At 35.4% G+C, this 21,538-nt stretch overlaps 1 protein-coding gene across 10 annotated transcripts in view; it reads right to left on the bottom strand.

The window, feature by feature from the left end:
- Positions 1-21,538, bottom strand: part of LOC115244633 (mitogen-activated protein kinase kinase kinase kinase 4) — a 30,866-nt gene that overhangs the window by 3,475 nt on the left and 5,853 nt on the right. The window contains exons 3-20 of one of the 10 annotated variants that reach the window (XM_029822441.1): positions 17,886-17,942; positions 16,437-16,481; positions 16,073-16,355; positions 15,574-15,785; positions 15,238-15,466; positions 14,892-15,152; positions 14,334-14,512; positions 13,837-13,857; positions 11,788-11,973; positions 11,420-11,523; positions 10,557-10,648; positions 10,405-10,481; positions 8,651-9,448; positions 4,558-4,698; positions 1,593-1,806; positions 1,283-1,503; positions 874-1,191; positions 39-338 (exon numbers count right to left, since the gene is read on the bottom strand). In XM_029822441.1, coding sequence (XP_029678301.1) covers positions 39-338; positions 874-1,191; positions 1,283-1,503; positions 1,593-1,806; positions 4,558-4,698; positions 8,651-9,448; positions 10,405-10,481; positions 10,557-10,648; positions 11,420-11,523; positions 11,788-11,973; positions 13,837-13,857; positions 14,334-14,512; positions 14,892-15,152; positions 15,238-15,466; positions 15,574-15,785; positions 16,073-16,355; positions 16,437-16,481; positions 17,886-17,942 — 3,738 coding nt within the window. The remainder of the gene's footprint in view (positions 1-38; positions 339-873; positions 1,192-1,282; positions 1,504-1,592; positions 1,807-4,557; positions 4,699-8,650; positions 9,449-10,404; positions 10,482-10,556; positions 10,649-11,419; positions 11,524-11,787; positions 11,974-13,836; positions 13,858-14,333; positions 14,513-14,891; positions 15,153-15,237; positions 15,467-15,573; positions 15,786-16,072; positions 16,356-16,436; positions 16,482-17,885; positions 17,943-21,538) is intronic. The other 9 variants (XM_029822443.1, XM_029822447.1, XM_029822448.1 and 6 more) reach the window with 9 other exon arrangements.

Here is a 21,538-nt window from a genome sequence, read left to right as displayed (position 1 = left end):
AAAGCACGTGTATTCGAGTCGAGATATATCGTACGCACCTTATCATTACGTTCACAGAGGAACTTGAGCCGTTGAGCCTTCTTGTGCATGAAAACCCCGTCGAGGTGACCGCTCTCCACACTTCTAATTTCGATCGCTTTGTTACCCCAACCCATGATCTGCCCCGTGCCGATGTATGCGACGCTCGTAGGCATCTCGCCCCATTGAAGAACCATCGTTTTGGATACTCTTCCATAAGTGTTTACGTATACGCCCTCGTTATCATAACAAAGTAGCAGCTGCATGCCATTACTATTAGGCAATGCTACTATACAATGCGGACAGATGGGGCCCTGGGTCTGCGAGTAGAAAAAAAAACAGTGCACGATAATACACATTGTCATATGGCTTTAAAGTAAATAGAGGTAAGTAGATAGATATACATGACGATTTTTTATCAGCTCTGATTTGAGCGATTTATCAATTTGAAAAATCGCTTAGAAAAATTTGATAGTAGATACAAATTCACGAACAATACATACATATATACGTATATATACACACTGATATCTCTTTATGGATAAATCTGAACAATTTACAGACGGATTGATTTTGACGAAGAGTTTGGTCGTAAAAAAATATCGTTTCCTGTTGCAAAACTTGTTCAATATAAAAATCTGCCGATATATCGTTAGTTACTGTAAAGTATGTGTATGTGTTCGTGTTCGTGTGCGTGTTCATGTTAGTATTCTACTAACGATAAATCGTGCAAGAGAGATTTATCACCGGGAAACCTGCCCAATTTATGAAACGAGCAGGTCGGCCAATAAATCGTATCGTGTATACCTACCTACCTTTCCTATCCTATCCAATTTTGGATCTGATTTCTCTTACGTGTTTTGGTAAATAAATGTCGTAAACCGTGGCGGAATCCAAATCAACCGCGTGGAAGCCGTCGGCACTACCGTAAATAACCTTTAACCTTGTACCCTCCTCAACCGTAAGGTCAACCAGTAGCGGTCTATGCGCGAGTTCGCCGAAAGATTTGAAAGCCATGAATTTGTGATACGGCTTTGGCGCCCAGGCATAAATCTCTATGGAATCTTTCAGCGCGATCACGAGAAACTTTATCCTCTCGTATTTCACTATTTTGAAATGCACGGCGCCCTGCAGATCGCCTACATTAATCCAACCGTTACGTCGCTCAACTTGCTGCAAATAAATAAAATAATATCTCGTGGTAAAAATACTCTCACGTTAAAGATCAGGAAAGAAAATCTCTACGATATAAAATAAAACTTACATCGCTGTGACCATCCGTTCGCAGAATCTTACTCTTCAACCAAGACAGATAGTAGACGCGTACTCTGTTCTTCTTACCGCTGATTGTAACGAGAATATTTTGACCTTCGAGAACCTCCATCTGTTGAAAACGTCTCCTGCTGATCAATTGATAAACCTTACCCTGACCGCTCCTGTCCAGTAACATCAAGCCGTTCTCGGTGCCGATTAATAGATTTACTCCTGTAAAACGGTTAGAAATCGATTACACAATTCGACAAAACTTAAACGCCGTACGACTAAAGAGATTTTATACAAATGGCTGCACATACCCCATAACGCAGCGCAAAGAATTTCGCTGTTAAAACGCTTCTTGTATTTGCGTATCTCGGGTGTATCCGACGCTAAATCGTGGCTGGTGGGTGTTACGTTAACGTTTACGTGAGACTCTCTTCTCGCTGGACCGGCCCCAAATCCGAAAGTCAGGAAAGACCTCTGTTTCTGTTGAAGCGCAAACGGAGGTGGTGATTTCACCGCTTGTCGATACTGCAACAGAGATGACTCTGCCGTTTAAGAGACCCCGGGCGAAACACATCAAATGACACAGTAAAATTTCTACTTGACACACAAAAAGGATGCTAAAGTCCCAGAAAATTTATCTTCAACCCAAATACCCGAAAACGCTACTGGCAGAAAGATGTAATTGCAGAAAGATTTCAGTAAAAAAAAAAAAAAAAAAAAAAAAAAAAAAAAAAAAAGAACATGCAAAGGATAAATGAAGAAATCGAGAAAGAACAAATCAGTCGAATCAAATATGCGATATCTACATAGCATTCTCCCACAAACAGATATTACCTCGTTCGTAAAGTTAAAGCTTCTATACGCAAAGTAAGAAGGAACGTAAAAAGGAACAGGCATTCGCAGTGATAATAAACCCATATATCGAAGGGATGCATTCGATAAGCAGATTCGAAATTAGCAAACTCTGTGTTTAATGGCACACATCCACACAATTATTAGCTTATTTATTATCGCGTCGCGTCGTTATTCTCGAATACACTCGACGAGAGATTAAACACTCGTAGACATCGTGAAACGCGCGGATTCATTTCGCACGTTTGCCACACACGTCTCACGAATGAGAAACAAAATCCAGAAAAAGGATAGAAGGAAGAGAGAGATGTGAGAACAAAAAGCAACGGTGGCCGCGACGGTCGTGTTAGAAATATCGCCGTTTATACCATGTGACATCAAGAATCAAGAGAATAGAGGATCCCACAAACCAACAACAAAAAGAGGATAAAACGACCCGCGCGCACAAAAACTGGCATTCATCTCGCGTTGTGCATAATGAAAAAGATCACTGATCAAGAGCAAAGTAACACGAGTATATGCCCTTATCCCTTCTATCCCCTCCCCTCGCGCAAACGCGAGGAGGGAGAAGGAGGGGAGGAGAAACAATGTTGAAATTGTGTAAATGGATGAATATAGAGATACTTACATTGTAATTAGTATTGGGATTGGAATGGTCAGTAGAGGGCCCTGCCCTTCGGGTTAGAGCTCCCGCGTGTCCCACAACACACAACATAATCCTGAATTAGTCACGCTGACAACCGTATAATTGATCGCTTATAGGGAGATCGCACGTGAAACAGAGACATGGCGTGTGGCCTACGATTCTACTGATCAAAGCGTGACCGTAATAAAAAGAAAAAAAAAAACCTTTCGTAATTCTATGTAACAAGGCCTGATTAACTCTACTAGCTCGTTTTGCGACTTTCACGTCTCTTCTTGCACGTGGATTGCCAATAAGAGAGATTCGTATAGTGCTCTTGCACCCGTATAATCGGAATATATTTTATTTTTCGACATAATTAGTGTATCTGTTTTTTCTTCCTACAGAAACACTAACTGTCTAAAATCAGGGTAGAAACGATGAAGAATATCACATATACGCCTGCGAGAAACTATCTCATTAAGCGAGAGATGTGCAAAGAATATTTAAGGATGCCAGGGTAAACGAAACTATCGCGTACGATTCTTACGGTAACGAAATGGGGATGTACGAGCCGTTGAATCACAAAGGCTTCTCTGATATTGAACCTGATAAGAGATTCGAGTAAAAAAAGATGCGTTCGCAAAGATGCGAGCCGTTTATGAACCGTTACTAGACTAGTGGTAACTTTCACTCTCTCTCTCTCTTTCTTTTTAAATTTTACCAGGAATATATTGGAAACACGACAGTTCTAGAAATAGAATTGAATAATTTTTTTTTGAGAGTTGAAATTTCCGCTAAAGTCGAACTCGCGAAACTTTTCGTGCTTCTGCTAACATTGTACCTTCATGTACAATAATGTTTATGCACATAAAAAAAATAATAATAATATAAAATTAAAAACCGTCGAGATCTATATACCAATTGCTAAAATTCATAATGAAATAAGAATGCAACTTAAAGAAATGAAATAACAGATTGATACGTATAGTTAACAAAATGCACTTTGTAGGCTATCACGAACAATTAACAAGACACTGACACAAAGCATAAGCTGCCTCCTGTGTGCGCAAACCCTCATAAATTTAAATAATATATAAATATATGTAGAAATCACGCGCGCGAATTGATTTCCACGTATTCGGAATTAAAGTATTGAAGCGACGAGCAAACTTCTTATTGTATCGTATCGTTTTATTGTCGTTGCCACTAGTCTCTCTGTTCACAAGAAGCCTGGCGAAATCTAAATAATGTATCGAATCACAGGTTTGCGGATAAGAACATAATACCAACGCGCTACGTACCTATTTTGCGACGTATGCTTAGAATAATCGATGTAAGATAAATATACACAGTATAAAAACGTTTTTCTTGATCCAATCAAAAAGCATTACTTCTCGGACAATTCGGTAACACGGAAAAAAGCATTCTCATTACTACTGAACGAAATGCTAATCATCTAAGATCTTTTTATCAATCATTGTACGACGTTGTTACGTCACATCGTTCACAAGACTCACAAGTCTCGACGAGAAACATATAAGTATTTTGTATAATAAAGTAAAAATAAAAATAAGTTGTTTGAAAATTTGATGCACATGCGCGTACTCGTGAGTGAAATTTGCGTGAGCGATTTTTGCATTAAATGTTTAATTTTCAATAAAAATTCTCGGCTCTTTTATTATTATTGGTTCACACTTTGTATAATACATCGAAAGGGATACACGAGTGTACACGAGTACGCGCATAAATCGATATAGAGGACAGAGAACATAGGATACATATAGACAGATGAATCTGACCTCCTCGCTAGTCGACTTGTCCTGTCGTTGACCTGGTGACGAAGTCAAGAGATCCGGTAAGACCGAACTGGGCCGCGAGCCTGGGGACGAATCTGATCTCTGGAAATCACCTCCGCCTCTTGAACGATCACCCTCGCGATTCTGTAATCACCAGCGATTCTCCATTTAATATGAGACAGCCGAGACAAGGGCTGAAAGAAAAAGCGGATATAAAGAGAAGGCTTGAGATCGGGACCTGAATTTCTGTTTTAGATTGTTTCGTGCATGAAATTCCTTTTCTTTTATATTCTGGTCGTTTCTTACATATATAAAACTGATAATGCACTTTAAAAAGTATTATTTTTTGCTTCGTCTATCTTTAAGGATTCAGATCTCGATACTCTGCGATATAGATAAAGTAAGATAAAGAATTACGCCGACATTACAGGAATAGAACAGTAAGAGAAATAAGGATTAGAAGGGAAGTATAGTCAACGATATAAAGGATAATGAAATTATGTATGAAAGCGCGGATTATGTCACGGAAAAGCGGAAAGGCAAGCAGAAACAATAAAAGAGCAGAAAGAGAACGAAGACTGCAAAAAACGAAGGCGTAAAAAGAACAAAAGCTATGAAAAGAACAAAAATAAGAAGAAAAACAAAGAGCAAAATAATGATGTTAAAAAACTTATATCGACAGCGCACATTAAAAAAAAAAAAAAAAATAATGAGTTAACGAATTAATGAGATTAATTTCATCTCTGCGAATAACAACGCAACAAGTTGTACGACTTATATATGTATTATTAATCAGTATATGTAAAGTGCAAAACACATAAAAGGAAAACGCAGTCATGCGAACTGTCGATTAGCTAATATCGATCATATCTAGTTGCTACATAAACTCAATCTCATTAAATAACATAATATTATCAATTCACTGAACGTTTTACATTCGTCTTATTACGACGACACATAAAAACATATATCAAAAACATTGTAATATAAATTAATTCTAAAACAGCTCATTAAATATTAATTTCGATAGAAACTTTACACCCACGTTACATAGTCTCGACAAAGTATACAAAGACACAATCGCAATCAAAAACTAAGAACATATGCGTAATAATAAGTAAAAAATAATAGATCATAAAAATAATAATATACAAATATATATGTAGTAGTTGCAACGATGTAATAGTTTATCATTTTTTTATGCTTCTACTATAGTATAAAAATTAGACTTATACTAGAGAGAGAAATTAGCTAATAAACGCAAAATTGAATGCAACTATTGTTTTCGTTTAGACATTGCACGATGTTAATGCAATAATCGCGTTACATTCAATTTTTTTTATAGCTAACGAGCGTAAGATAAAGGATATCTTAAATTCGATGCGTATTCTAAGCCTTTCTCTAACGCACGTTAATCTCGACGAGACGGCGATGAGAATAAACACAAAATCGTTACACGCATATCATGCCAAAAGAATACATGTAAGACAAAATAAAGCATGCTTAGCACTCGTGCTGCAACACGAAGACATGAGATGAATGTTATACGCGTTTAACGTAACGCATATCTGGTTTGGGCACAACATTCGTTTATTGCTGCAAGCGTCATGCAAGACGGTGCTCGTGATAACAGTCATGGCCTCGTACGACGTTTATAAAATGATCCATCGTCACTCTATATTTCAATCTCGATTGCTCGATTTCTCTGAGATCGTTCTCTCTGCTTTAACATCATCTTCCTCTTCTCCTAATATTCAATCTTTGTTTCGGAACAGTCTCATTGTCTCCTTCTATCTTTCTTTATCTCTTTTTTTTTTTGTCGGAACCATGCAGATAATATTAGAAATTGCGTTAATGACAAACATACACTCAGAAAACACATACACGCCAGATCGATTATTGATCGTTATTAGTATTGTTCTCGCGGTTTTTCGATCTCTGTCTCTTTCTTTCAATTGCTTTCTCTTTTTCACTTCCTTTCTTTCTTTCAACTTTCTCTCTCATTCTTGGGATGCAAAGATTGAGGTTCGAGTAATAAGATTTCTAATAAACTAATACGCAAAAGAACGTAACGTGGCTATTGCAATGTTAGTCTTTTTAATATTTTAGATAGCATTTTAGTATATAACTCATATTAATGTACATAAAAAGAGTCAATATCAAAATCTACTCTATAGTTAATGCAATTATTTTTTATATCGTTCAAGATTCAATAAGTAGATTTATATGTTAGTAAATCGATCTTTAATAAAAAGATCAAAAGAGCAAAAATCTAATTAAAATCCAGGATCCTCGATTATACGAATGGTTATAAAATTATTAATCCATTGTTAAGAGATATTGGCTTAGAACGTGTAAACGTCAGAATTTAAATTTATAAAATGTTAATGCAATCTTTATGAGCGAATATTAAGTATATCACGATTAAATACATACAAATGTACAAGTGGCACTAAATAAAACATGGAAGCGTATCTGAAGCTCGAGGTATAATAAATATAAGAATTGAGTCAGCTTGTGTCTCAAGAGAGATATATATCAATGTTATGACAATATTTTTGCAAAAAATACTGTTAACTAAGATATTTTGATTGCTATGAGATTTTTTTATCAACGGTTCTTATTTGAAAACCGCACTTCCGATTATTTTCATCGATTTATTAGTCACGATTAGAATGTTAAAATAGATCCGCGATCCGGAATTACGCGAAAAAACATTATATTAGAAATACGTTAACGTAATCCGGGGAAATGGTCTTCGTGATTCACCATCACGAATTTTGATGTGTTCTTTTTTTTTTTTTTGCCAAATCCCGCGACGTGTCGTTGCGCTGATGGTAACGACGTGTTGTCGAGTATCCCGAAGAAATTCCATGCGGTTAATCCTCAGTTCAGTCCCAGATTTCGTCGTCGTAGATGTATGTCGTTTTTCTGCATAGCATAGTACGCATCACTCAAACAGTAGAGGACGAGGCTGATTTGCCGGGGACAAGGATATACAACGATGAATGGAAGACGGAGAAGTTCTGATTTACGGAGTAGCAATTAATAATTCGACATCTCTCTTTTGTTGATTTGTCGCTCGTTAATAATCTCACGAAAAATCCCACAACCATATTTCATATCAAATAAAGCATCAGAAGTTTATATTAGGCGAAACATTGTATTATGATTAATAATGTTGAGTCCAAATGAAACGCGAATTAACGCTACTCGGCAAATATGACACATTTGCAAAAAGCCTCCTTATTGATAAAGAGTAGAGGAAAAAGTGAAGAAGGTTATTATATCAGCAGCACCTCTCCCAGAGCGAGAATCTTCCCCATGTTCTTAAGTGTAACAATAGGAACTAATAGTAGTAGAACACTAACAGTAGTGGTAGTAATAGCAGTAACAGTAATAATGGAGTGTTATTAAAGTAAATATAATAGGAGTAGTAATACTAGTAGTAATGGAATTAGTAATAGAGACGGCACAACGTATTAACGATAATCTAACGTTGCGCTTCAACGATTTTCCGATATCGTTTTTAAGTGAAAATGATGAAAAATCTAATCGAAATATGAGAGATTGTATTAATACTGCTAATATGATACTGATAGCACTAGTAATTGTAAACGTATCGCTACTATTTATTTGATAAATCGTGAAACTGAATGATGATATACGATGATATAGAAAAAAGAAATGCGCCTAAAAATCGAGCGTAGCTGATTTACTAGCTTTCTATGTGATTGGTTATGCCGTTGGATGTCGAAAAATCAGTCACAATGGTCTCGGGAGAAAGTGTAAAGAATCAAAGTGTCTATGAGTAGGTAATTTCGTTAATTAATCAAATATAATCTTATAACTGATATTTTTTTGCAAACAAACTGTACAAAAATCGTACAGCATAACGAAAAACAATATAATAAATGAAATATCTCGATAGACACTTTGAAGATACATTCTGGAGATGGACGAGGGAAGATAACAGGCAGAAAATCTCGATAGGGTGATAAGAAGGGTTTTTCAGGCAAGCACACAGGCAGGAAGGGCTCGCGAAGTTTGATCGCGAGACTCGGGGGGGCTCGCAGGACTCGCTTAGGGGACTGACCTGAGTGACAATGGGGCTGTACTCGCTGGCCGTCGTACTGGCCGTAGACTTAATCGTTCCCGCATCGTCGACTACGGCAGAGGCCGTAGCATCCGAGGGTCTACAACTGCGTCTTCTTGCGTTCTCGTCTTTATCACGTCCGAAATCGAACCTTCTCACCTCGTGCCTATTACTGAAGACAATCTCGCTCTCGGTCTTTTCTCTCCTAGGCCTCTGGAGCCCCTCGCGGTTCAACGAGAAATCCGTTAGAATCGGCTCTCCGGAACTGAGGCCGCCGCCACCGCCTCCCTTCTTACCGATAATACCAGCGACGCTCATCTCACTTCCGCGCCGATTACCGCTAGCGAATATACTAGATCTCTGCGACGAGTCCGATGACTTCTGCAAATACGCCGAGTGTCTCGCGGATGGGAAAAAATCTGAGTTTTCACGGCGAAATGCGCGCGTGAAGGCGTTCGATGCGTTGCCCAGTTTCGAGTCGCTCTCTTGCCGCCTGTGAACCGGTTTCAATTGATGTTGCTTTTGGTGATGCTGCTCATGTTTTCTTCGGGCCAACTGCTCCTGTCTCTTGAGCGTTCTTTCGCTAGATGAAGAGGAGCGATCCTCATTGGATCCGGTAGACTTGCTCGCTTGACCAGCCGCTTCTTGCTGATGCTCCTGTTTCATTTTATCCAACTTTTCGTTAAAACCCTGAAAGAAGCGGGTGAAATCCCACTCCTTCAGGAGGAGCTGCTCATCTATCTCTGAACGCCGGATGCCGCTAGCCGTTGCACGATCGTTTGACATCTGACTAAGTTTCTAGAGTGCGCGTACGATGGCGAAGATAATGGTACGGTGACAGAGAAAAAAAACAAGAAAAAAAAATGCGTGCGATAATAACATCGTGAAACGATGACTGTCAGTGAATGGTGATGAAGTGTGATGATATAATGTAATAAAAAAAATCGACTATCTTTGCCACGGTAGTGAATGAATTAGGAGTAGAAGCTGAGTGTAAATGAATGATAAAAGTTTCAAGATTAAATAAAGGATTACCCATACAACAAAAGATTGAAAAAATAATAATAATAATGAGGATGATGCGATACATCCATTACAATTTCACTACCGAAACAATATAGTCTGTCTGTAGCAACGTGCTATAGACATATGTTCATCGTTTGTATATAAATGTGCATGGTGTATCGTACGACAGCGGCAAAAGTACAGACACAAGGCAGTGCACGGTAGATGCACCGTATAATGCTCGCTTGTAATATACAAAGTCCTGACAAGTACGTGGAGCGAAACAATGAAGGGAACGGACAATACCATTGAATTAGTCCCGATTATCTCTCAGTTACATACATATTTGCAAAAAAAAAAAAAAAAAAAAAAAAAAAAGAAAAAAAGACAGATATGCAGCACAATCGCTTGTGTTTCCTTTCCTTCTTTTATCCTTAAGTTTAATCTTCCACTCTCGCATTAATAAAGGTCTTGGAGCAAACGAATAATGTCACTTAAGTTTCGATGTAATTATGACACCTATAACTTAAACGAATAGTAAATTAAATAAGAAAGGAAATACAATCGACTGCTTTGTACGAACTACTAAAACGTGATTATACACAAGTATTGATACAAATTACATAACAACGTTATACGGAAACTTCAACGATATGCCGAAATGAAATTATCCGAATGAAAGATACATAAAAAATATAAATATTGTAGTATTTAATTTGCATCGCAACCTTGAGAGGAAAAGTACTCACTCGTTTCATGACTAGCGTACGATCGCCCGATTCTTCCTCATCGGGGGTTGGGGGGAGCGGACGATTCGGTGCTCCTCCTATAAAGATTAGATAAGACACGATATTGAATCAATCGCGCAATATCATTAGTAGTGCTTCTTGAAAGTAGCTACCTTTCGGCTTATCTTCATGATGAGAGTTTTGGGCATTATGTGAAGACGACGACGACGAATCGGACGACGGTCTGAAAGGAGAAAATTCAGGACTGCAGCAGTAGAAATAGAGATTGCAGCGGAACGACGTGACAACGGATGAAGCACATGTAATGCGTTGCCGATGTTGCGAGACGAGGCGAGACGAGGCGAGACGAGGCGACCAAGATGACCATATGACACGAAATGTCGAAGCGTGGGGTAGGCATGATGGAAGATGAAACGAAATGACATTAGTAAGATTAATACGACACACTGCAATCGCGTCCTATATTCTATTTATTACATTATAATAAAAGCGTTAAAGAATTAGCTTTGCATAATGTTATAAGATTATTTTTTAATATTTGTCTCTTTTTTAGAATAATATCATGGTAAAAATAAAAAGTATTATAACTGCATTTTTAAAAAGTATTTTGTGATCCTTTTTCAAAGTCAATCAAATCGTACTATTATAAAAACTATATCCCTCCGAAAAAATAAGCTTCGCATATTAATTTGAATGTAATTCTAAATTCTCTCTCACGGTTCCAATTTCAGAAAAATACTAATATGTACAAATAAATCTATTGAAAAGTTGTACATTATTCGTATATATTGTATACAGATTATTGCAATCATAATACTTTTTTTTTCATTGGAGTCATTAAATTAATATATGTTAATTACATACGTATTTTTAATTAGTTTAATTAGATGACGATAATGGAACTTTGACATAGCGAGTGATATTTAATATTTTACAAAATATTTCCAAGTAAAAAGTTTGGGATAACTGTCATGACAACCGATTGAATGTTAGTTTATGGGATCTTTTTACTTACAGCGGCTTGGGTGGATCGCTAGCCAATAATGTACCGTCGTTTCTCAAGTTGTTTCCTCCAGCATCTTCGAGATCGTCATCACTATCACTCTCGATCGACAGAGCCTAGAACGACAGAAAATGATATATCATTTTTAGAGCGTCATTTTCGCATTCGTGTGACATTAATATCTCTGCATCTTTCTTTGTATACTTTTTACCTTAAACTAGACGCAAGGCGATGTTAACGTGTCTCTCGCGCAATAAAAAGTAGAAAGAAAAGAAAAGGGATAATGTAACAACAAGGGGAAAGGGTGGATGCAGGCATAGTAAATTTTTGCTGCCGAAATATCAATCTTTGTCACAACAATCGTGGCTCCAATCGCTTACTTGATCAAGAATACTGGAAGATTGCGGCATCTGTTTGTTGTTCTGATCGTTACCACTTGCAGGTTGCACTGAATTCGACGTAGATGAGGCTGCAGGGCCCTTATGTTGCCTGTTCGGCCTTGGCGGGGCCTCGGGGCCCTGTGACACACCAAGCTCGATGAGTTGAGCAGCCAGTATCTCCATGTCCTACCACCCACACGCATACACGCACAACCCCGTTAGTCACTGTTCCGAGACCTTTGTGAATTTTTTGCTAGAAGCCACCATCGGACAGCCAAACAAGGCAGAAAGGCGAGGAGAATGTCGAAGGGAACATAAAGTTATACACTTATAAGCGCGGAATACTACCGACACGCAAATAAAACTTTAACAGGATAATTCCAAAATAAGTAACTCTACTTTATAAGAACGTGTTTTATTCGCTTTAAGAAGAAAGGGCATAAAAGTTACTGGCATTAATAAACGTTATTTAAATACTCAAACGCGCTTACGAACTGATCGATAATTTATTTGATTACTATGTCGTACTGTTGTCAACAGATCTTGTACGTCAAAACTTGCTAAATTGTCTTTTATAAAATTTTATCGTAAGGAAACATGTTTAACTCGAAAAGAAAACGGATCATGACTTATATCACTTTTTTTATTCTTAAAATGAGTAGAATACACTCCTTAAATATTCTGATTTTAGAATCATCCTGTATAATGTTAATATGACCAACTCAAACGCAACACGTTTAATAAAACATGTTATATTAGACTAGAATTTCTTAAAGTAGATCAAAGCTAAAATAATAAGTTAATAATCTCAAATTTTAATTTAATTAATTAATTAACGATATTTAACTTTTGTTCAGAACACATCACTTAGCATTTGTCATCCACAAGATGAAAGACATATATTTTTTAATAATTAGAAAGCACAAAAATCAAAAATATGATATTTCATGACATCCACATTAATTTTGAAAACTCCAAAAATAATATCTTAAAGAAAAAATATTTTCTGTATCATATTTGTTTCTTCAAATTATACAAATTATGTTTGTGTAACATCTTTTTATATCTTCATATCTAGAAAAATTATGTTCTCTCTATTTTTGGTCGATTAATCTATATATCGATTATTATAAACATGAAATAACTGATGTGTTGCTTTACTATGATATTTCACTTTAATCGTAGACACAGTTAAACATATATGTTATGCTTATATTTTAACGATACAGTAATAAAGTCAATGTTTTCTCGAAACACCAACAAACGTGTTGTGTATGTAAATCTCAACAATATACATACAATCTGATAAAGAAAATCCGTTTAAACGGTCATCTAAAAGCCCAATATGGGACAATGCAAGTGCTCAAGCAGAGGAACATTAAAAGGATAGATTTGTTATTATAAAACAGACAGATTTAATAATAAAAATCAATGCATTCCAGAATATTCTATGTGTGAATATTTAATATAAATATTAATAAATCTATAGAATCTGTTTTTTATTTATTGCAAAAATAAATTTACTAGATGGATTATTTAAAATTATATTATCCTCAATTATGATATCTATTATCTTACACGGAATTATATTATAGCTCACATTTTTTTATTATGTACGAATGTACTTTTGGGATTGCAAGAATTATATTATTTATATATAATTTCAATTAAAAACTGTATTTACATCAAATAATATATTTATATAAATATTCAATTCTTAAGGAGATATTAGTAATAGTAGTATTAGAATATAATATTTTCTCAATAATATTTTTTAGAATCAAAAGATTGTATATTTGATCTCTCTTTTTAATTAGCATTAATTAGCAACTTTTTTTCATTTTATGAGAAATTTTATTTCTTGTCAAAATAAAAAATTATTTTCATAAATTTATCAATAAAATAATTAAGAACGTATTTCCAAGTCAAACAAATGAATTAATTCTTGCACTGATTGTTATTATTAAATTATGCAAGCATCTGCAGGAAAGCGAGTTGTCAATATACATGTAAGAGAAAAAGAGAGATAAAGTGTGCGTGTTATCTTACCTCTGGTTTCTTCGGTGGCAGCTACAGTAGGTGTGAACATAGAAAAGAAATAAAAACCAAATACATTCCAAATTCAAGTGCCAGGAGCGCTTCTGTGTATACTTGTGTATGTGTAGTAGAACGCATCAGCGTGTATGCCAATGACATACGCAATAGGCGAAGTAGAACGCGTGCACAATGGATACGATAAAAATATATAATATGTCGCAAGTATATAGAAAAAGGGACATATAAAGTGTGAGCTATGCGTTTATATAGAGAGAAAATATATATGTATATATACTTGTATTAAGAGATAAATATAAATTTAAGGCAAAACTGCAAAGAAAAGGAAACGACAGCATATGCCTTTCTACAGATCTGGTCATCTATATATTTTGTCTATTTATATGATAATCCTTATTTGCAAAGTGTAACGGAAAGAAAGGACATTTGGTTTGGATAATTAAGAAAGGTCGGAGAATATAAAGTCCGCAAATTTATTCATAAAAACTTACCATAGGTTTAAAAACACTGTTCCTTTGAGGCGCGGGCTGTCCTCCGGATCCTCCGCTACCTCCTCCTCCAGCAGGTGTCTGATGATTAGAAGGCGGTGTAGATACTTTGTGCGGTTGCCGAGGATCGTCCCTGGGTGTCGGAGGTAATGGACGAGACGGAGGTTGCGGATCTGGTACCACTATTCGTAGTTATACTCATATTAGTAACGCAAAATAGATTTTATAAATAGGCCAATAGTATGTCATTAGGGACAATTAGGGATTAATAAAACTATAGGTAGATTAGACAAAAAATAATTGACAATTGCCTGGTCTAATAAAAAATAAGCGAAAACATCGTAAAAATTGTATTAATCCTTCAACAACAAATTACTTAATTGAGATAATTTGTTTCGAATCATATAATTATGTGATTAAAATATTTCCTGAATAACATACTCGACTCTTATAACGTAAATTCTAATTACGTAATTTCTTTACTACGTAAATTCTTACGTAGTAAGAATTGGTTACGTAATTTCTTTTCTACGTAAATTCTTTTATAAATCTTAAATGTACCTATAAGTCTGTGCGGTATAGCGGGTCTCGCGGGCGGTCCGGGTTCCGGTACCTCTCTCTGAGATCTGTTTCCAGGTTTTTCTTTAGCGGCGGGTGCTTGAGGAGGTATATCCTGCGTTAAAGTCCTGCCTTCCTGAATTTGTTGGAAATTACGGCGCAAAGTGTCACCTCCAGGTGCTTGAACTATAGACGACGGTTCGCCCGCCAATGCCGGCTCGTCTTCTTCGTTTTCACTACCGCTATATCGATAGTCGTCTCTTTCTGTAATGAGTAATGGATATATGACAAGATGCGCTGTACTTTAAACAAGTTTCAAAAATATAACTTTTGCTGTTAATCTTCGCACCTTTCTCCTGTTTACGCTTTTTACAGCGATCAATGTGATCTTTAAGCTGTATTCTGACTTGTCTTTCCGTAGGTTGGTCCCGTATAAATGGATGTTTGAGGAGCTGTTCCGTATAAGGTCTTTGATGATAATCCTTAACTAGCACCGTTTCGATAAATCCGTGAAACTTTTTGGCCCACTTCTTCGACTTGAGCCGCGGCGGTGGGTTACGAGGAATCAAAAATAAGGCCTGTTTAACAATGTACGATCATATAGCGATATATAATTTTAAATATGAGAATATCTTTTGTGATATAAAAATAGGTTTAAACGTCAAAATTATTGAGAAAGACTCACTCTCATGGGATGCAGATCGCAAAGCGGAGGTTGTGATTCAGCCATTTCTAAAGCGGTAATTCCGAGCGACCAAAGGTCGCTTCTATTGTCGTAAGTGGCGTCTGGATTTTCATCACAAGCAATAACTTCTGGTGCCATCCAGTAAGGCGTACCGATAAATGTATTTCTTCTACCTATCGTTCTGTCCAATTGTGCGCTAACGCCAAAATCAACTGAAAGAATATGGCAGCATAATTAGTGCATCAAAATAAAATATGTCGCATAATAGATATTAAGTTTATGCAAAAGCTTCATCTTTTTTGTAAAATTTTATCTTAAAAATAAAGTAATCAATCTAACTTAAAAAAAAAAGTATATCTGTCTTCTTGAAATAAAAAAGTGAGCTAAAAAATATCATAAAAATTTTTTAAATGTGAAATATTTCGTTTTCAATTTCATTTTACGAATACGATGTGAATTTTTTGCATCATCCTAATTATTTATATTCAAATCTGCTTACCAAGTTTGACTTCCGCGTTATCAGTCAACAAAACATTTTGCCCCTTAATGTCCCTGTGGATGACTTTATTGCTATGAAGATAACTAAGTCCTCTCAGTATTTCTCGCGAGATATAAGCTATCCACTCTTCCTTCAAGCTCTGACCCTTTGTTGACTTGACAAGATCCGTCACGGAGCCAGCTCCGCAATATTCCATAACCAGCCATAATTGATCGTCTTTGCCGGGTGATGACTTCTTTACGAAGGCACCGTAATACGTAGCTATATTTCTATGATTCGAATACTGCAACGTAAAAAAAACTCGTTTGTATTAATTTATTCTAATGATCATCCATAGCGCCTTACGAAATTTATACACACTCACCCGCTTGAGTACATTTATTTCTAATTTAATTTCCTCCTCTTCATCCTATAACGATAAACAACTTGTTAAAAGATTGTATGATATTTAAAAGATTATTAGAAAATTTTTCAAGTAAGTCATTGTCGGAAATTTGCATCTCTAATCCGTTCTACTTGTTATATCTGTATAATTATTTAAAAACTATAAATTGAAGCTATTTATACACAATAATTATGAGAATAAGATAAGAATAAAATTTATAAGAATACAATCATTGAAAGACAGACAGACTAGACATACTATAAGATAAAATCAGAATGTGAAAATTTCTTTCAGTTATCTAGAAAAGCAATCTGACGTTAAGTAGGTAAGTAGAGTTGAGATTTTACTCGCGCGTTACGTGAGAGAAAAGAAAAGAGGGCACTCGCAAGAAGAGACATATGAAGAGAAGTGAAAGATAATCATATCGTTGAATTCCGATTCAGCATCCGTCAATTTAAAAAAAGAATATAAAAAAAGAATGGTTACGAGCACGATATGGTAATATTATAACACCTCTTCATCTTTTTGCAGTAGGTATAAATAGAATAATAAGAAAGAACGCTCTTCACCTCTCTTCTTCCTGTTTACTAGGAATATTCCATTACATAAATATATCGCTACAATGTGATTCTCATCGCAATTATAAAATGACTTCTTTATAAGCTAAATATAATGATAATGATAGGAAAAAAACCACTCTATTACGCAAATAATTTATTCGAGTATTGGACGATTGCAAGCATTTAATTTAATATTTAATTGTTGATTTTATTCAATATTTTGTTTAAAATTCAAAAATATGTATAGAATACGACTAGAAAATGAACTGATTAATTAAATATCAACAATTTAAAATATTAATTATTTTACTTATAAACAAATTATTTGACCTTTTTCGTAAAATCGAACCAAACTTTTGAAGTAATGTCGGATGGAAAAAGCATTACTAAGCATACATCTCTCTGCCTGGTTATATAACTAATTCTAAACCCTGGAAAATGTCGAGTAAATCAAATCTCTATCGCTCACAGGTTCATAGAAATGGTCTTTGTCTTCTATCGGCGATAATGATATGCGGTAATGATTCTCTAGAATCGTTTCATATATCGTGTAATCTTTTATGCGTTCTTTTCATGCTGATAAAAACTTATCTATCTGCGGTTGTGGGACGCGCAGGCATCGCGCCTATTTTCCAGAATTGAAAGGAATCTTTCCCGACAGCTGTAAATCTCGCGTAACAAAATCTTATAAGCTGCGGCATGACTGCGTCATATTTTACTCTGACGCGAAACTCTTCGTATTATCCGAGAAACCGATCTCGCAACCGCAATTCTAACTCTTCAATGATAAAGTGAAGCCAAGTGCCGTAGTAACGTTGTGAACCTCGCAAAGTGAGAAAGTAATTAAGCCGTGCAACCGAATACTTGCCTCCGTGACGTCCATGACCTTGATAGCCGCCAGCTGACCGGTCTTGGTGTGCCGACCCTGCGGAGCAGAAAAGCGCATTGTCATTATCGTCCGTTAAACGCATAAGACCCCGAAGCATCGGGATGATGGAGTGGCGGACTTGTATACTCCGAAACTTATCTCCTAACGTAATCTCCTATAAAAGTTAACCGCCGGGGTTCTCTAAATATTCTTTTTATAACACCCTTACACCTTACTTATCCACGCAAATTAAGTAGTATCAACTCTCTGGTCGTTTAACCTATCGATAAAACGACTACCTACGGTGGTTGGACATTAAATGGATTATTAAAAGAAAATGACGCACATGCTACAATTGGCGTGAAACAAAATGCATCCCCCGCGTCGTTATAAGCATCTCATTTTCTCTCTCTTTCTCTCTCTCTCTCTCTCTCTCTCTCTCTTTCTCTCTAGCCGCTGAGAGATAGAGCGAGCAGGGTGGCATGTGTGGCGGAAAAAAGCGTCACCGCACTCTTTATATGCGTTCGGCCTTTTTTCAACTACAAAGCCGTGCGCATACAAACGCAGACTATGGATATGCGCGTCTCGACCGTCTATCCTCTCAAAGAGAATCGGCCATACAGTCTCGTCGTTCTCGCTCGCTCCTCAACGAAAAACTCCACTCTTGCGGACTGCCTCTGAATCTCCACCTACGTGTAAATGTCACTTGACTCGTATGGAACCAAGAGTTTTCGATTCTAGGCGAGGCGAGAAACCGAGGAGAGATACGCGCGCGATGCGGAGAGAAAAGTTTTCTTCGAACATTATTGTTTTACGGCCTTTTAAAAAGTTTTTCTTCTCTTCTTTTGGTCGAATTCATTTTTCTACAAGACAACGCGACACTGGAAAAAAATAGCAAATTTATTCAACGGCTATTATGTGCGAAAACTTTTTTTTTACCGTGATGAGATATAACAAATTGTTAACTTACACATTGTAATATTAAACTAATAGTGCTGTTGATTGCTATCATTTAGATAAAAGAGCTTATTTTTTCGAAATATAAATGACAATGGTCGGATAGTGTTAAGAAAGACAAACAATAACAAGATAAAAATGTAATCTATAGTTTTAAACACATTATGTACAGAATTTAGTTTATCGGCATATTACGAATAAAAGTAACATGTAGAAAAAATGCGTTTCTATCTTAAAATGTCGATAAAAGAAAATGTGACGAAATCATTTTTCGATTATCTTTGTGTCAGCACAAACAAGTAAAAACTGCAACTTAGAAAAAGATCGTTTATCAGAATAGTCTTGAAGTGGCACGAATCGATTGCTCGGAAGTGACGTTTGAATTATAAAACGCGTTCGATCAAATCATGCATATGCATGATGAAAGATGATTATTTAATTAAACTAACAATATATCATCCGGTTTTTTTTCTATGGTTAATTGATATTATATTTATAAAATAAATCAAATATATAAATAAAAAATATATACATAAAATAGATCTGTATAAAAAAGAGCGAAAGAAAGAGAAGAAAGGGAGAGAGAGAGAGAGAGTGGAATGTAAATGTTACAAATATTTCACAAATGTGACTATTCTCAGAATTAGCTATATATTTTATTTGTGTAATGATATTTGGAATATGGATTTATATAAAAAAATATAGGTATACAGAAAGAGTCTTAATCAATTAAAGCGCAGAGTTACATGGATTTATATAATTTTGTCTTTTTGTCTTCTGTTAAAAATTATTCTATGTTATATTTAAAAAAATTGAACGCGAGTTTCTCCATTCTGTTAGATACTGCTCCAATAACTCGATGCAATATATATGCCATACTTATCAACCTAATACACGGATTAATTGAATTAAGAGTAATAATCCTTCAAAAATATGTGTTCGATCTATTATTTTTGTATAAACTAGCACATTATTTTATGTGCTCTGAAAACTCTTAGATTTCTTAGTTAGAATTACTTAAACTTTACACATCCATACATATGACGTCAAGATATTTAAAAAACTTTAATATTTCCTTTGAAAAATGTTCGCACAATTTACGGTAAATTTAATTATACAATCAAATATCGATTATAAAATTAATCCGTTATTTATATGATTCGCTCTCTTTCTCGATAAATTTTCCCGCATTTCAACGTTTATAATATTTTTATTCATTCTGTGTCTTCTTTTTAATTAAACAAACATTTTTTTATTTTATTTCAAAGAATTTTTTCAATTTTCTGTTAATAACTAAATAAATTTTATCTTCCTTTTACTACATTTCATAAAAGAATTAATGACAAGCGAAAGTACATTAAACTATGACAATGAAGGCAACAAAAGAAAAGATCAATCAACGTTGAATCAGATTTTTCTTAGATTCATAGAGTCTTATCATCGATTCTTATAAATCTTATTGTTAGGATAGTATGATTCGTGCAAGATAGCACGCGCGCGCGCGCGCATTTGTCTCGCACTCAAGTTTTCACGCACACGCGTGCGTGTTCGGCTCATTTTGTGCCGTCATCGGCAACGGGTCATCGTCCTCGTCCTCCGCTTCCCTCTCGTTCTCTCCATCTCCGCATAGCCCGAAAGTAAAGCGTTTAAAGAGCACAAGTGCTACAAGATGGAGGATAGATGCGAATGCGAATAGGGGACGCATCTCGCAACCGATGAATTCGCGTGTGCGTTTATACACAGTTGGAAAATTTGACTTTTTGACATATGTCCCAAACGGTCCACACAAATTTTTATATTAATTTAACGTAATATGGATATGATATATTAAATGGTCACTAATACTATATTAATATTTCAACACGAAATGAATGCAAACTTTATAGTAATTTAAAATAAATTTTGTGTAAAATCAATATATATATAAGTATCGGCGACGAGAGCGTGCGTACACCCGGACTACCGTTTAGCAAGACCTTGTGTCGCGTCCAAGGCTCTAAAGCTGTTAGAATTAATTTGGCGATTGTACAAACGTTTAAGCAAATCGAAACGATTGAAACAATCTTCTTACGATCCGATGATACGGCAATTACGTTTGAATATTCAGAAACGTGTATAAAGAAAGTGAATTATGCATAAGATTCTTTTTATTATGTTGGACACACACACATACGCACACACATACATATATATATATATTATATCTTGTTCTATCTGAAATTAGAATTCTCTTATAGAAGCTGCTCGTTTTATATGTTAGATAGATCGAAACGGTTGAAATAATCTTTCTACTTCTCCGCAATGATATGGAAATTACATTTGAATATCCCGTAAAATGTATAACAGTACTTTAAGCTCTAATTTATACAAGTATTCCTTGTATAAAATAAAAAGTGCAAGAATATATATATATATATATATATATATATATTCTTAATGATAAAATTAAACACATTGTGTACATTGTATTATTTTAACACTTTTTTCAATTCTTTTAATAATTTAATATTTGAGTTCAATTGACACATAAAAGTGTTAAATATTTAACACAAAAATTTTATCCGACTTTTTTTAACAAGAAAACATAAATTTTCCAACTGTGTAAAATTCCTATGCGAATCTTTTTTCATTTTTTTTTTTTTTTTTTTCAGGTCGTCTAGACACAAGTATGAATTTCCTCTACTGATTCATCGTAG

Source organism: Formica exsecta, unplaced genomic scaffold (assembly GCF_003651465.1).
Source record: "Formica exsecta isolate Colony F162 unplaced genomic scaffold, ASM365146v1 scaffold826, whole genome shotgun sequence".
Lineage (NCBI taxonomy): Eukaryota > Metazoa > Arthropoda > Insecta > Hymenoptera > Formicidae > Formica > Formica exsecta.
The sequence above is the reverse complement of the archived record's forward strand: the minus strand, read 5'-3'. Positions and strand labels throughout refer to the sequence as shown.